Here is a 17861-nt window from a genome sequence, read left to right on the forward strand (position 1 = left end):
GATAATTCTTCTCAGCTCTTTTTAGTCTGAATACATTTATTTTGCCTTAATTTTAAAGATATTTTCATTGGTTTGGATTTCTGGGTTGACTGTTTTTTTTGTTTAAAGATGTTGCTCCATTCTCTTGTTTTCTGGTTTGTATAGTTTCTGAAAAGGAGTCTGCTGTCGTTTGTTCCTCTGTGTGTAATGTGTACTGTTTCCTCTGGTTCTTTTAAAGATACTCTCTTTACTGCTGGTTTTCAGCCATGGATTATGATGGGCCTTGATGTTGTTTTCTTATATTTATTTCTCTTAGAGTTTGTTGAGCTTCCTTGACTCTGTTGATTTATGGTTTTCATCAAAATTGGGAAATTCTGGGCTATATTTTTTCTTCAGGTTTTTTTGTCCTCTTCCTACCATCTTTTTGGAGCGCTAGTAACTAACTCTTTAGACTGCCTGATAAGTCAGTGATGCTGTGTTCTTTTTTTTTTTAAAGCTTCTTTTCTTCGTGCTTCATTTTGGATAGTTTATATTGTTATGTCTTCAAGTTCACTGAACTTTTTTTCTACAGTGTCTAATCTGATGTTAATTGCATCTAGTATGTTTTTCATTTTAGTTATAATTTATTTTATCTCTAGAAGTTCAGTTTGGGTCTCTTTTCTGTCCTCTTTTCACCTCCAAATCGTGGCCATGCTTTCTTCTCCCTGCTTGAATATGTGGAACATAGGTATATAATATTATTTCAACACTTTTTTTTGTTAATTTCTTCATATCTGTTATTTCTGGGTCTTCATTTATAAACATTTTTTCCTTCTAGTTATAGGTTGTTGTTTTCCCTTGTTTGCATACCTGGTAATTTTTGATCGTGTGCTAGCCATTAGATTTTATGCTGTTGCTTGCTCAATTTTGTTGTAATCCTTAGGAATGTTGGACTTATTTGTGGTGCACTGTTAGGCTATTTGGAATCTCTTGGATTCTTTCGAAACCGGTCTTTCATATATTTTGTGCAAGTGTATATGAAGGATAAATTTTCAGTGAAATGTGTGATCAAATGCTGTGTGCATTTATTTAAAGTGCCCTCCAAAGAGACAACTCATGTTCCATATCCATAGTATTTGAAGATTTATTTCCTGCTTCCGCATACCATGCCAGGAGTAGTTACATTAAGTCCTTTATTTCTGTTCCTGTTTAAGAATTTGATGGTTTTACTTAAAACCTAGTCATAGACCATGTTTTTGCCCCCCTGAATAATTCTTTTTTTTTTTTTTTTTGGTCCAGTAGCCCTTTGAGATTTTCTCTGAGAGCATCAGTGAGCCGTACAACACACCTGAGAAGTTATAGTCTGGAATGGAGTTCAGGAACAGTTATAAGTCAAAATAATACGTTGTAAAATGTATTAACTTTTGACTCCCTATTATGAGATAGAGGGCAGTGATGGTTCAGTGGTAGAATTCTTGCCTTCCATGCAGGAGACCTGTGTTCAGTTTCTGCCCAGTGCATGTCATGCACAGCTACCACTTGTCTGTCACTGGACGTTTGTGTGTTGCTGTGATTCTTGACAGGTTTCAGTGGAGCTTCCAGACTAAGATGGACCAGGAAGAAAGGCCTGGTGATCTGCTTCTGAAAATCAGCCCCTGAAAGCCCTATAGATCACAATGGTCCAATCTACAACCGATCATGAGGATGGCGCAGGACCAGGCAGCATTTCTTTCTATTGTGTGTAGAAATTCCATGACTTGGGGCCGACTTAATGGCAGATAACCACAGCTATGAGAGAAGAGGAAATTAGAGCACTTTAATTTCTCCCATCTCCTGTCTTCATCACCACAAATCCTTTATTTTATAATGTTAAGGTTTATAGCATTTATAGTTTGTTCTATAACCGTAATTCATCCAGTTTAGCGTTGTTGTTGTTAGGTGTCATCAGATTGGTTCCGACTCATAGTGACCCTGTGTACAAGAGAATGAAACACTGCCGGGTCCTGTGCCATCCTCACGATCTTTGCTATACTTCAGCCTGTTGTTGCAACCACTGTATCAGTCCATCTCATTGAGGGTCCTCCTTTTTTTCACTGACCCTCTACTTTACCAAGCTTGATACCTTTTTCTAGGGACTGATCCCTCCTGACAACTTGTCCAAAGTATGTGAGACATAGTCTTGCCATCCTTCCTTCTAAGGAGCACTCTGGCTATAATCCTTCCAAGATGGATTTGTTTGTTCTTTTAGCAGCCCTTGGTTTTGTTTTGGTATGTTCAGTATTCTTCGCCAGCACTGTAATTGAAAGGCATCAGTTCTTCTTTGGTCTTCCTTATTCATTGTCCAGCCTTGCATGCATATGAGGCAATTGAAAATACCATGGCATGGGTCAGGTGCACTTTAGTCCTTAAAGTGACGTCTTTGTTTTTAACACTTTGAAGAGGTCTTTTGCAGCAGATTTGCCCAGTGCAGTGGATCTTTTGATTTCCTGACTTACTTCCATGGGTGTTGATTGTGGATCCAAGTAAAATGAAATCCTTGACAACTTCAATCCTTTCTCTGTTTATTATGATGTTGTTTATTGGTCCTGTTTTGAGGATTTTTGTTTTCTTTATGTTGAGATGTAATCCATACTGAAGGCTATGGTCTTTGATCTTCATCAGTAGGTGCTTCAAGTCCTCTTCACTGTCAGAAAGCAAGGTTGTGTCATCTGCCTGTTGCATTAGTCCCATATTTAAGTAGATGTGGTGGTCACCACAGATCTGCTTACCACAGCTTCTTCATTCCTGAGATTTTTTTTCAAAGAGCTGGGTTTTTATTATTAAGTAGTATCTTGTTAAGGGCTCATAGATATTCTGATCTGTGAGTTCTTGTATATTTGAAAATATCTTTCTGGTGCCTTCATAAATGGATGTCAACTTGGCTGAACATTAAAATAATTCTTGCTAAATACTTTTAGCAGCAGATACTGCGGTACTGTCCTTTGGCAGTGAGCTGTACTGTGGAGAAGTCTGGCGCAAGTGTGATTTTACCCTCTCTGGTTTACTTCTTGTGTTTTCTGCTTGGATGCCTGTCACATTCTTTGTCCTTAAAGGGTAGGAACCTGACCAGGATTTGTCTTAGTACTGATTATCATGTATCCCTGAAGCTTGGCGTGCCTTTTTATAAATTTCACTATTCCCGTATCTCAGCAAAGTTCTCTACTTTTATATAGTTGGATTTTTTTCTGTTTTCATTTATTCTTTTCCTCAGGGACATTTATTTTTAATCTCTGTTTTCTGTACTCTTTTTTAAATTTTTTCTGTAATTGATTTCATTTATTTTCTTCTATTCTGTGATTTTTCTTAACACTTTCCTTGATATCCCAGTGTTTTTAGTAATATCTATTCTGCTTTTTTTTTTTTTCCTGCTTCTGAGGAGACTTTCGGAGCTCTGGTGATGCACCGGTTAAGTGCTTGGCTGCTAACTGAAAAGTTGGCAGTTCAACCCACACAGTGGCTTTGTGGTAGAGAGACCTGGTGATCTGCTCCCATAAAGATTACAGCCTAGAAAACCCTATGGAATAGCTCTACTCCTGTCGTATGGGGTCAGTATGAGTAGAAATCAACTTGTCGGCACTTACCAACAACAACAAAGGGGATTTTATTTATTCAGTGGTGGTGTTTTTGTTTTCCATTTCTTTCCTGAGCTCGAGCAGCTCACTTTTCAGTTGTTTCCTTTGTCTTATCTCTGCTTTCTTGCCTCTCATCTGCTTATTTTCAGATGGTCTGGGTTCTTTGGGTTCATTTTAATCTCTTTGCCTATTAAACAAAAACCAAACCTGTTGCTTTCACGTTGATTCCGGCTTATAGAAACCCGATAGGATAGAGTAGAACTGCCCCGTAGGGTTTCCAAGGAAGGGCTGGTGGATTCGCACTGCTGACCTTTTGGTTAGCAGCAGAGCTCTTAACCCCTGCACCACCAGGGCTCCAGTCTTTGATTATAAACACTAATGTATTTCCTGCTTGGGATTCTTACTCATACAGAATAGGGTACACAAAAAAGCATTCGGTGAAAAGGCATTCTTTACAATGCAACGGTATTCTGGGGAAAAGTACAGTATTTTTGCCTCTCTTGTGAAATCTGTCTCAAAGTACGTTCTTTCTCATATATATATATATAAGGTGATTAAAAAATCTTGCTCTACCTGTTACTCTTTCTCCATCTTTGTTTGCATCATTTCCAAAGGTGGGTTTTTTTTTCCTTTTTCTTTCCTTTATCAGAAGTTCAAGTTATATCATCTCATTTGAGCTTCATTTTTATGGACCGCTACAGAGATGTTCTCCAATAGATTTTTGTCTTTGTGAGGCAGTGTTTTACTTGTGTTTTAAGTTAAAACTGAAATGAACTGGGGCAGCTAGCAGCTTCAGATCTAGGATATTGTCTCAGAGTACCCTGCCTGTCTCTCCTTTTAACTGTTTCTTTTGCCTCAGGGCCATGTTACAACTTAAGGTGAGGAGCTTGTCTAGGCAGCCAGTCATTTTCACTCCTGGTGAAGTCTCTTATGACTAAGTGTTTATCTCTGCGCATTTGGCTTTAGTCAGCAGCTGCAAAGATAATTGCTATTTCCCAACTCTTTTCCTGACTCTGGTCTCTGGGGCAAGGTGGTTAGGAGTCTACCTCAGAGACTAGAGATGGTATGTGTACCTTTCCTCTGCCCTTCAGCAGTGTTGTTAGTAGCTGCCATCCCATCATGGCAGGGATGCATTCTGGTTTATTTAACCCCTCTCCTGTTTCTGGCATTGTTATGGATTGAATTGTGTCCCCCCCAAAATGTGTGTCAACTTGGCTAGGCCTGGATTCCCAATATTGTGTAATTGCCATCGTGTCAATTGATGTGATTTTCCTAAGTGTTGTAAATCCTTCCTCTATGATGTTAATGAGGCAGGATTTGAGGCAGTTATGTTAATGAGGCAGGACTCAATCTACAAGGTTAGGTTGTGTTTTGAGTCAGTCTCTTTGGAGATATAAAAGAGAGAAGTGAGCAGAGAGACATGGGGACCTCAGAAGCACTGAGAGTATAATGTATCCTTTGGACCCGGGGCCCCTGTGCTGAGAAGCTCCTAGACCAGGGGAAGATTGATGACAAGGACCTTCTCCCAGAGCTGGCAGAGAAAGCCTTCCCCTGGAGCTGGTGCCCTGAATTCAGAATTCTGGCTTCCTAAATTGTGAGAGAATAAATTTTTGCTTGTTAAAACCAGCCACTTGTGGTCTTTCTGTTATAGCAGCACTCGATAACTAAGACAGGCATCTAGATGGCTTCTTACTTTTCTCTCTTATAAAGTGTGGTGAACATCTCTGTCAAACCTCTACTGGCACAAACAGTTAAGCATTCAGCTGCTAACCTAAAGGTTGGCGGTTCGAACCCAGCCACCTGCTTCAAGGGAAAAAGACCTGGCCCTCTGCTTCTGTAAAGATTATAGCTAAGAAAACACTATGAGACAATTCTGCTTTGTCACATGGTGTGGCTCTGAGCTGAAATTGCCTCGAAGACACCTAACAACAACAACATGCACTATATAGGAGGGGTTAAGAGCCCTGTGTTGGAGTTAGAAGATTTACATTCCATCTCAGGTCTGCCTGCCACTTACTGTGTAGGGTTGGATGAATTGTGTAACTTCCTCTTGCCTCAGTTTTTGTCATTGTAAAGCTGGAGTGGTCCTTTGCCAGTTAAAAGGATTCAATGAGATGTTAATGCAAATCTCTTAGCAATCCTACATGCTCTAGAATCTAGGATGACTTCCCAGAAGTAGAAGTGTGGGGTCAGAGTAGGAACATTTTCAGAATGTGTTTATTATAAGATTGCCCTTCAGAAGGGTGGTCCCAGTTTACTCAGGATCTGAGTTTGAGAGCTTGTGCCTTTCTGGCACCCTGGTACCGGCATCTGTATGTGCATGTTTTATGTGAGGTTAGAGGTAAGTCCATTTGTTGTGAGGTTTCTGGTGGTTGAAGAGAAAGCTGTGGGAGAGGAGAATGAGTTGGCCTGGGACAGAGAAAAGGATTGTCTTCTTGCTTTGACCACACAAACATTTATACTTAAACCTTTTTTTTTTTTTTGGTCATTTTGGTCCTCTTGATTGTTTCGGTGCATAGGTGAATATTTTAATTTTCCTTTTACCTGTCTTTTATAGTTTTCAAAGTGCCTCCATAAATTCTTTTCCATTTGATTCTCACAGTAAACTTGTCAGGTAAGTAAGATATTGTATATACCTTGAGGAGGCAGATCCAGAGACTTTGCCATCTACCCAGAGGAAACAAAGCTAATAAGTGAGAGAAAGGGGACATGAATGATGTTCTTCTGAATCCTGGGGTACTGCTTTTTAAGAGGTCACCTACCAACCTAAAAGGTCTGCAGTTTGAATCCACTAGCCGCTCCTTGCAAACCCTGTGGGGCAGTTCTTTTCTGTCCTGTAGGGTTGCTATGAGTTGAAATTAACTCAATGACAATGGGTTTGGTTTTTTTGTTTGTTTGTTTTTTAATTGGGACCTCAAACTGGCATCATGCTGAGCCTTTTTACATGATGCTACTTCAGTTTCCGTCCTTAATCAACTTTAATTGCTATAGGGGCCACTAGTTGAGGCTAGAATGCCTTTCCCTGGAGCTGATGCCCTGAATTTGGATTTCTAGCCTTCTAGACTATGAATGAATAATTTCTTTTTGTTAAAGCCATCCACTTGTGGTATTTTTGTTATAGTAGCACCAGATGACTAAGACAGTCATTGAGTGTCCTGGGTTGATTTAAGCTCTCAAAGGTATTTTGGTGAAGCACTGTTAAAAAGTTAACACTTAGTTTTAGAATTTCTCCTAAGGTATGTGTCCATGTGTTTTCAGTACTGTTACTAATCACTTAAGTTGGATATTCTTTGAACTCTAGTCATTGGTATGTTCTTAAGTTTCCTATGTAAGGGATTTATTTTTATTCATCTGATCTAATTTGGTATGTACAGATTGCATATTCTCGTCTGTGTATTATCAAATCTTTCTGTCCAAGAAATAAGAATGTCTAGAACATTTTCTGTGGCCGTAGAGATTTTTTTGGTGATACTCTCTTTAAGATTTTAAAAAGTTTTTCAGATATTTCTTACTGAAGCTTTGTAATCAAAAAAAGGTAGTGAGATTAAATAGATACGGTGAACTACTTTATCATTAAAAAAAATTTTTTTTGTAGTAACCTGGAATCTCGTTAAACTACCAACATTCACATACTTTTCAGATATTCATGTTGAATTGCTGAGTAAAATTTTAGGACTCAAATTTTTTATGACTGAAATTATTTTAGGACATGATACTTGCCTGAATCACTAAGATCAATAAATTGTTTCCTTTTAATATTTTTTTTCAGGTGTTTCGTGGATTGACTCTTCACAGATTGTAAACAACTGCTTTATAGTTATGGCGACTTTCCAAACTTTCAGAAAGAGTCACGTGAAGACTAGAGCATCTGTCAGAAGAGTGAGTTCATTGTTCTAGGTTACCTTTAGTGAGAGTTTTAATAAAAATGTTGACCATTCTTTTTGAAGCCCTGTCAAGTAACTGCGATATTCTTGTTTTTAAGTGAATCTCATTATTTAAATCAGGAACATTATTAAACAACTATAGGATTGGATTGTCTGAAAATAGTAATATGAAATCATAAGGATAACCTTATTTCCTAAAGATCACAACGCCTCTCCATTTCTTCTCAACAGGTTTTGCCATTTCTTTTTTAGTAATATTGCCGTCAGGTATATGTGTAAACTTCCTTATATACTATCAGCTTTACCCCAAAATATATAACACATAAATATGAATATATAAAATATAAAAATGAATATATAAATATTCATTCCACAAATATGAATTTGGGTGCTTATCAAATGGTATTGGATAATCAGTAGTGAGCAAATTAAATATGTTTCCTTCCTAGTCTAAAGAAGAAACGTACCTCGTCCTTGGTTAGCCTTCCATTTCTTGACCTCTTTGTCTTTGCATACATTGTTCTTTTTATTTAGAAGTCCCATCTTATGAGTTCCTAATACTCCTTTATCAATTAGCTCAAGAATCACGATTTCTGTATTCATCCAGGCAGCGTTTAATCAGTTTTTCCTTTGTGCCACTATTACACACTTCACTACCGCACTCGTCGCACTATATTGTGTTATTTGTGTCCAGTTCCTTTAGTAGAATGTGAGTTCCTTGAGGGCAGAAACCAAATGATGAATCTCTGTGTCTCCTGCGTAGTACTTAGCACCGGGCGCTGAATGATGCTGACTTCTCAAGTGTTTGTCTTCCATGGCTTTCTCTTTTCTCTTTTCTCACTATACCCGTGATCTTTGCCATTCACTTTTTCCAGGCTCTTCCTCATTTACCTTCAAATGTCTTATATATCTTTTTTTAACTTAAAACAACATCAAAAAAACTAAAAAAAGTTTCTGTTTGACTCTCTTTTTATTATGAGCTACTATTCATATTCTTTGTCCCTCCTTTTATTACCAGATAATCCGAAATGCTTACCTACTATTTCCAGTTGTCCATTTTCCTTCATAACTCTTTGTAGTATCACTATAGTAATATTTTATTTAAACTTCCAGCCAAATGCTTACATTTGTTGTGATACAGGCGAGGCTGCTATAATAAAAATGAACAAAAAAACCAAGCCCGCTGCCATTGAGTTGATTCGTAGAGTTGATAATTCCTATTGAGTTGATAGCCTAGACAACAAAGTAGAACTGCCCCATACGGCTTCCAAGGAGTGCCTGGTGGATTTGAACCGCTGACCTTTTTTGGGTAGCAGCTGCAGCTTTCAACCACCTCTCCACCAGGGTTTCCACCGCTCCGATAAAAACATAAAAACATTGCCGTCGAGTCAATTCTGGCTCATAGCGACCCTACAGGACAGAGTAGAACTGCCCCAGACTGCTATGATATTAAAAAAAAAAAAAAAAATTTTTTTTTTTTTTAAGAGACCCCAAAATACAAGGGCTTGAACATATAAAAGTTAATTTTTCTCTCATGTCATGGTCTAGAGCAGAGCGGTCCATGGTGGTGGGGCACCTCTGTCCCACAAAGTATTCCAGGGCCCCAGGTTTCCTCCACCTTGTTGCTGTACCGTTTCCTAGTGTTGTCTCTGGAGCAACTGTGGATTTGAAACTTGAGTCATCTAGATCTGGTTTTGGACTCTGAGAAGGGGAAGGAGAGGAAGCGCAGGGCCAAGTTTGTACACCTAACTTCTGCTCATGTCCCATTAGCCTGAAATTAGGCACAAGTCCAAATCTTGTACAAAGGAAGTGAGAAAATGTGCTCTAGTGGGTCAGCCATATGCCAAGCTAAAACGTTGATGAGGGCATTACTTAAATGAAGAGGAGAATGAATATGAAGTATGGTTAAGAGTCTTTGTAAGCCCCTTTTCTAGACTTCATCATCTGCGTCATATGGCACTGTTGACCACTCTTTACATGTTAAATCGGTGTTTGACTTGTTTTGTTACAGCGTTTTTTCTTGCCTGCCTCCTCTCTCTATAACTCCTGTCTCCTTTGCTGATCTTCTTTCCAGCTTCTAATTGTTAGTGTTATTATAAGCTTCCAGTCTGCTTTTTCATCTAGTCACTTATTTCTTCAGAGAACTAAAAAAATGTGGATTTGAGTACTAACTCTAAGATTGCAGAGTGTCTGCAAAGTTGGAAGACCTAGTTATTTTTGAACAGTATGTTAATTATATTTCTGACTACTCTGTGTTTTCAGGTTGAGTACCTTTAAATTTAGTAGGTACAGTTTTTAATCTGAGAAAAGTACAATAACTATTTTTTCTGTGTTTCCACATTTCAGAAACTGTAGTGTATTTATTATACTTTTTTCAGATTAACAATTAGACCCATAGCTTTAAATTAATAATTAAATTCGACCAATTGGTTTAAATGAATAATTATAACTGAGTAATACATACATACACACAAAATATAATAGTGAGCTGGTGACCATGCTTTCTAAGCATAATACTACCTACCCATTGATTTGAATTTACCAACACATTGCCTGAGATTAGGCAAGTAGGTAGCAGCTGAAATTTCATACAATTATTGCCTTTTGTTCTTCAACACATTTTTCATATTAGGTACTCAGTACTAAGATTTGATTTGAATTTACACCTACTCCTCACTTATTGACTATCTTATCCAACGTTTCACATTTATGATGACAGTAAAAAATCTACTATCTGACTATTTTGCACAGTAATGATGTACATCTGGCAGTAATGAACACCGAGGTGTGAGGCAAGAGTAACGTTGGCTGTGATGGTTAAGGTTATGTGTTAACTTGGCGGGACGGTGAATCTCAGTGGTTTGACATTTATGTAATGATGTAATTGGGTAGTTATGTAACAATGTAATTTGGTGGTTATATAATGATGTAATTTGGCAGTTATGTAATGATACAGTCATTCTCCATTCTGTGATGTGATGTGGTCATCCTCCATTTTTGCATAATGCTGTTTTTCACATAACAGCCTTGTCTTTGGAACCTAACCATGCCAATAAGTAAGGAGTGAATGTACTTGAATCCTTGGATGCCCTGTTAGATAAAAGTGTGGGAATCCAAGTGTTACATCCTGTTTATCTGTGTATGTGTTACCAACACATACATATACCACCTTCGAGTCTCTATTGGCTAATATGGAAATTGAAAGGTGTATTTGAATTCTCTGTTAACATCTTGCCATACCTACTCCATCTCTCTCTACAACCGTATATACACATATATACACATACACTTCCCTTTTGCCAAACCATATGAAAGTAAGCTGCAGACATTATTATATTTTGCTTCTGAATACCTCAGCATGCCTCTCAAGGGCCACAGCACCATCACCACCCATATGAAAATCAATAATTCAGTATCAGCTGCTGCCGAGTCAATTCTGACTCATGGTGTCCCCATGTATGTCAGAATAGAATTGTGCTCCAAAAGGTTTTCAAAGGCTGATTTTTCAGAAGTAGATCACCAAGCCTTTCCTCCGAAGTGCTTCTGAATGGACTTGAACCTCCAACTTTTTGGTTAGCGGCTGCATGCTTAACCGTTTCCACCACCCAGGGACTCCATACATGGATTTCTCTGCATATCTCAAGTATCCTTGTAAATTTTCCCTTGCCCTCATCTAGGATTCAGTCAAGGTTTATATACTGCATTTGACTGTTATAACCCTTTGGTCTCCCCCAATCTAGACCATTCTCAATGCCTGATTCTTCTCTCATGACAACGAGTCTTTGGAAGAGTCCAGGCCAGTTGTCCTGTAGAACATTCACAGGTTCGGGGTTCATCTGTTTTCCCCTGTAATTAGGTTCAGCAAGAATATTGAGTCTGTCAGATCAAGGGCCACATATTGGTGATACCAGGCTTGAATACCAGTTGGTTAAGGTTGTAACTACCAGATGTCTTCAATATAAAGGCACGTAATCCTTTAGGAATTAATGTAATTAATAAGTGATCTGAAGAGTAATACTTTGAAGACTGTGTGAGTATCCAGTTCTTCAACAGCTTTTAACCCAGTGGTTTTAGGATTCTTTGATCCTTTCTGAAATCAGTCATTACATTCGGATTACAAAAGGGATTTTCTAATTTTGTCATTCCATCTTTGTCAGCTGGCATTTTTATGTAAAGAAGAGCTTGTCCCCCTTTACCTCCTTTTAATGGACTTGTAGATTAAAAAAAAAAAAAAGGTAACTGTAATCCATTACCTATTCTTTCTGGTGCCCATTCTGATGCCCAAATGGTCCCAAGTTTGGCCAGCGGGAGCCTTTTTAAGTTGACTCCTGTGCTCTTTTAAAACGACCCAGGTAGTTTTTGAGCACTTCCTTGCATTCTGGTACGATAAGATGTTCCAGGCTTACTCCATACTTTCTCTGTGTCAGTCCTGGAACCAGGCATTTTCCCCAGGAGCTCTAGTTGTTTTTACTGGGGAATGGTATTTAGAAGCCAAATTCTGGATATGGAGTACGCTCATTACACTGAGGATCATTGCTTCTAGAATCTTTCAGTGAAAAAAGGGAGGACATAAGAATCAGTTTATATTGATAGTTCAGATTCAGATTTAACATTACATCCTTTTTCCCTCTGAACTTCTTTGATTCCATGTTTGTATCACGTTTTTGCAGGTGGAAGATTTTCATTAGTTTTTAATTTGTTAAAATTAGCAAACATAATATTGCATCCCTGCAATATGTAAGGTATTGAAATCTGGGGAGATAAAATGAGTAAAATACAGTCTCTCACCTTAGTAATTTGACCTAATGTGTGGAAAGGACAAATGTATATGAGCACAGTAATTGTGTGTTGCAACCTAGGTTAAGTGATCTTAATATGTAAACAGTAAGTACAGTAGGAACTTTGAGAGAGATTTATTATGACTAAGGAATGGGAAAATCTTCACAGGTCTTGGGATGGGTAGGATTTCCACAGGAACAAATAGAAAAGCAGATCAACAAGTCAGTGGGAGTGAGGTAGAAGGACGTTAATGTTCTGTTTATGTCTAAGTGTAATGAGTCAGAATCGACTTGATGGCAATAGGTTTTGGTTTTTGGATAATACTTACCATTTTCTTTATGTAACTTTTTCTCCCTTCTGTTCCTTTGCTCTTGTGACTCCCTCCTCCCCTCCAATCTGAAACACCATTCTTCATTTTCATCATACAGCTTCCTTAAGACCCTTGAAAAAACCTTAGTTTTGGTTATTTTCTCTCTTTTTTCCATGACCACCTGTGTTATAGGAGTAATTGCTATTGTTAGCATGTGTCACTATAGCTTCCAGATCATCTCCCCCCTTACGTAAATTGTTGCTTCTGTTCTCCCAGTGGCTTGGGAATTAGATACCCAGCCTGTTAGATTTTAGTGTAGGTCAGAGTAAGTGAGCCTGGTGCGAGAGTCTTCCAGTGAGTTGGGTGCCTGGGATTGGTGTATGTGTTTAGGGCACGTGGTACCTGTACATTACAGCTTTTTGTTCATTTTTCTAAGCTGAGTTAAAGGTACCAAATGAATATTCTTTGGAAAATTAGTGATGCTGTAAAACTGGAGTATCTCCAGGACCTTTTACCTTGTTTTAGAATTAAATAAGGATGTCTTTTCTTTCAGAGCTTCAGTGAAGGTGTGTTCCAGTCTGTAAAGTCTTTACTGCAGAGTGAGAAGGAATTATGCAGTATATCAGCAGAGGACTGCATGAAGCAGGATGAACATGCCAAATTGACTGAGGTTTGACATTATTACTTTCTAAACCCTTTCCTAATACACAATGCATTTTCATGCATGTTTGAAGGACTGAATGATTTATTTTTAAAAAGATTAAAATCTCTACATATTAATACATGTATTAGAAGTACCTGTTACAAATATCTGATATCATAATTAATTGTCTTTATTTACTATAATGAACATATTTAATTCCGTGCATAAACCCGTTGCTGTCAAGTCGATTCCGACTCACAGCGACCCTATAGGACAGAGTAGAACTGCCCCATAGGGTTTCTAAGGAGCACCTGGTAGATTTGAACCGCTGACCTCTTTGGTTAGCAACTGTAGCTCTTAACCACTATGCCACCAGGGTTTCCATTTTTGTTTTTCATTCAGTGCTTAGGCATTGTTAACCACTTATTGGACATATACCACTATATTAAATGATTCCTACTATATTCAATAATTGGTACTTTGATAATACATTTTTCTACTCTGAAACATGAAATATATGCCTATATCTTGTACTCATTTTTTTGTTATTCGTTTTCTTGAATGTTTAAATTCAGTGCTTTGATTTAAAGTGAAATACTAGTGATAAACTTACCTTGGAATAAAGAATACTTTATTACTTGAGACTGTTAATGAGCTTTGGATAAGATGTACAACTTGCTCACCTATTTCACCTACATCCAATATTTTCTCAAATTTATCAAAAGGAGTAAGATTTTTTCTACACCGTTTCCATAGCCATTATCATATATATGTTACAGAATAATAGAAATAAGGTTATCAGGTTGCTGCAGGTCAAAACTGATGAATATGTTAAAAAATTTTTTTCTGAAATAAGAGTTCTAAAAAGAAATCTTGATTATTCTTGGCTTCGTGAGTGATTTTCTTTTCTATTCCCTGAGAAACATCATCTGACATAGTTGCACAGGGAGATGAGCACACCCTGTAGAATCTTTGATCAGAGCCTTTTTTTCTTGTGTTGACCACATTTCTCCAGCTTTTCACTGTTATCTTCTTTGTTATCCCTTTTCACTTTATCTTAGTAAAGCAAAACTGGTCTTAATCTACTCAGTTGTTCCCATGTGTGACAAGTCTCCCGTGTCCTTCTGCCCTTAAACAGTTTTCCAGCCAGTATCTCTAAGGCCTCTTACGTAGTGCCTTTCAGAGCCCACATTCCTTGGCCAGGCCTTCCTTGATAAAGGGGAAATATAAAACTATGGGCATTTTCAGAACCCCATGTCAGCTTATTTTCTCTTTTGTATTCAGTAAAAGGAAACTTGAAAAAAATAGAAGCAGTTTCTGTCCACTTTAGGGTGTACATCTCAAAATATCTTTTGGAAGAAGGAAGGAGATGAATAATATTGAGTATTACGTGTGAGGCACTTTCCTCCCCGCTATCTAATCAACCCTCGCAACTGTGGGAGAGAAATTGTATGCCTGAATTTTTATACGTGATGAGAAGTAATTTACCTAGACAGCTGGAAATTAACTGCGACATTTCTGTGAAATAATAACAATTGATCAGAATAAAGATCCCAGGGAAATTTAAGATTCTGACTTGCTTTTGAATAAAAGTATATTCAGTGTTGCTTTATGTTTAAATGTTATATATTTTTAGCTATAGTATTTGCTTAGTGAACAGTTCATTATTCCATCTTCAAATGGAAAAAAGTCTCTTTCTATGATGCCAAAGAGATTCTAAATTATAAAAATAACACTTATTTTTTCAGATATTATAGTAGTATTATTCCTTATGGATAAATGAAAAAATACTGAAAGTATATAAAAAAGAAAATAACTATAATTAATCCTATGAAATGAAATAAGAAGAAAAACCACAGGGGGAAAGAGCAGAAACGATAAGGTCACCTACAGCTTCATCATCCAGAGTTGATCACAACTTATAGTTTGGTGTGTTGTTTTCCAGTATTATCTTTCAGGCATATATACATATATTTTAAATGAGGTTGAAATTCTGTACATACTCTTTATGCATTTTCTGTGACTTGTCCATTTTACTTAATGATGTGACATTTCGTCACACCATTAGATACTCTTTAAAATTTTAATTTATGTAAACTCCTGTAGAGTAATCTCTGTGTATGGGCACTGAAGGAAATAAATAATGAGTCAGTGAGGAGGCAGCCCTGACGGTCTACCCAGGGAAGCTCTCCCCAAGGAGTTGATATTTGAGCTGGGATTTGAAGAATGAGGAGGAGCTAGAGACGTAAGCATCCAAGGAAGAGAGATTGAGGCCCCATCCACTGCCGTTGAGTCGAATCTCACTCATAGCAACCCTACAGGACAGAGTAGAACTTTCTCATAGGGTTTCCAAGGCTGTAAATCTTTATGGAAGCAGATTATCACACCTTTCTCCCCCATCCTAAGATTGAGGCAGGGGGGACCACAGTGTGGAGAAGTGAGGCATGAAAGTACCAGATGTGGTCCAGTCCCAAAAAGGTGACCCATGTGTTGAATGAAAGTGAGAAAAGGTCTCAAGGCTCCAGCTAACCTGCAGCTTTTGGGCCTCAGTCAGAACTTTGCCCTGGGAAGCCATGGAAGGTTTTGACAGGGAAGTGACATGACAGTTATTAGGGATCAAGTGGGAGAGGACTGGAGCCCTGCAGGTGAGAGATGGTGGCGGTGAAAAGGCAGAGACGTGGGTATATTTGGAATATGTGTTGGAGGTAGAATTGATTGAACTTGCTAATGAGGTGGATGTGGGGGTGTTTTAAGAATTGCATCATGGAGCCAAATCTTTGATGAAAAAACTTTTTGATCATATTTGAAAAAATTATTATCCGGTCCAAGGCAGTCAGTATTTTTATACTTCAGGTGCTTCTTTCCTGTTTCTCAGCTCTGTCAAAAATCTGAGACAAAACTTAAAAACTCAAATTAATGAAGTTTTATTTGTATTTTATTCAGGTCACATTTCTAGGTTTTAATGAAGAAACAGATGCTGCTCATATACAGGTATGATCAATTATTGAACTGGGAAGAACTGTGAGACTGAAAATTTTGCCTTAGTAGCCTAAAATTTACACTAAACTCCTCTGGTATTTTTTCTGTTTAAAGTTAAAAGCTGACATTTGAGGTCAACTTTTGAGTGTGTTTTGGACGTTTTCACTTTTTTTTTTTTTAGTGTTTTCGTTTGAGGATTCTTGTTAAGGGAAGCAGCTACAAAAGTCACTTATCTGAGAAGGTTGCAAACCACAAGCTGACTTTATCTCCACTCTGTGTATAATATAGAATGTAAAACTTGCTTTTTTATTTAGATGGTTTCTATAATCTGGTTTTAACAGCAAAAATTCATATATTTTTAATTGAGATAGAGTTGAATTTAAAAGATAAAATTTGTAAACAGTGATGATTAACCAATAGAAAAATTTTAGCCCGTTTGATTTAGGCAGGCATTTACAAAGGAACTGATACTTGAGATTAGGTTCAGTGAAGGAGGGCTTAGCAGTTACATAAAGAGTGGCTGAGCTTGTGTGCATGTGGTAGGTGTACTTTTTTTTTTTTTTGTCTTGTGCTGCTTCTTGCAAAATTTGTCATTGCCATGTGCTTCCTTTTGTGGGAGTAAGCGTCTTCTAATAGAGAAAGAAATAACGCCATTCAGTTCTTTCTGAACAATGTATCTAGTGATTATTAATGAAAATGTTATGTATCTTGATGGTGCTGTTACTTGAAGGAAATAGTTTGGACAAAAGGAAAATACTCCTGAGAGCATGAGGCTGAAAAGAGGAGTGTCCCAAAGTATTTCTCGAATACCTTGCTTCCATTTTAAGTGTTACTGATAAAACCGTGTTAATATATAAAGGAAAATGCTCTAGGAGGGGTCAAAGGTTTTAAAAAATTCTTTAACTGTGTAAAATATTTACATAAAAAGGGCAAAAAAAAAAAAACCCCATAATAAACTATTTCCTTTTCCTTTACGTCTTCACCAAGTTTTCATTTGTAGGCTAGTACTGTACCTTGGAGAGGAAAGGCAGAAAGATGGACTTGTATTTTATAAACTTAAAACTTAAGCTCTGAGGGCGTACATTGCCAGGAAGCCTGTGTGAAAAATCCCAGAATTTAACCTAAGAACTGCATGTTGGCATTTGCAAAACATAAGTTATTAAATGCATAATTGTCATAGATGTGTGAGGTACCATATAGAATTTTTTTTATAGCATGATATCTACATATTGAAAAGTCTACAGGAATGGCCAGTATTAAAATATTAATTTTACTATATTTTATGTTCTTTAAAAATGGATTATCTGAGGATGATAAGTTGCATATGTCAACTATAATGACTCAGAAAATGTATTTACCAGTTATGATATCTTTATAGGGTCCACGTTATAAGAACCTTAAAAATGTTACTTATTGTGTTATTATTTTAAATTAGGATTTAGCTGCAGTGTCTTTGGAACTTCCAGATCTTCTGAATTCACTCCACTTCTGCAGTCTAAATGAAAATGAAATTATTTGTATGAAGGATATAAAAAAACCATCAGAAATGAACAGTGGTCCTCTAACTCAGGTAGCCTTGAAAGATCATTTTTAATGAGTTTTTCAGGGCAAATTTTATAATGGCATTTGGTCCGGAGTATTAAACTTTTAAATGCTTGAATAAAGTTTCTTTTTTTAATGGTGTCTCAAGGAAGTAT

General features: G+C 37.3%; 1 protein-coding gene across 5 annotated transcripts in view; it reads left to right on the forward strand.

The window, feature by feature from the left end:
* Nucleotides 1-17861, forward strand: part of AKAP11 (A-kinase anchoring protein 11) — a 68321-nt gene that overhangs the window by 16330 nt on the left and 34130 nt on the right. For all 5 annotated transcript variants that reach the window (XM_010592586.3, XM_064270079.1, XM_064270080.1 and 2 more), the window contains 4 exons: nucleotides 7339-7448; nucleotides 13096-13212; nucleotides 16129-16176; nucleotides 17600-17734. In XM_010592586.3, the coding sequence (XP_010590888.2) occupies nucleotides 7389-7448; nucleotides 13096-13212; nucleotides 16129-16176; nucleotides 17600-17734 (360 nt within the window). In that variant the 5' untranslated portion in view covers nucleotides 7339-7388. The remainder of the gene's footprint in view (nucleotides 1-7338; nucleotides 7449-13095; nucleotides 13213-16128; nucleotides 16177-17599; nucleotides 17735-17861) is intronic.

The sequence above is a fragment of the Loxodonta africana genome, chromosome 17, assembly GCF_030014295.1.
Source record: "Loxodonta africana isolate mLoxAfr1 chromosome 17, mLoxAfr1.hap2, whole genome shotgun sequence".
Lineage (NCBI taxonomy): Eukaryota > Metazoa > Chordata > Mammalia > Proboscidea > Elephantidae > Loxodonta > Loxodonta africana.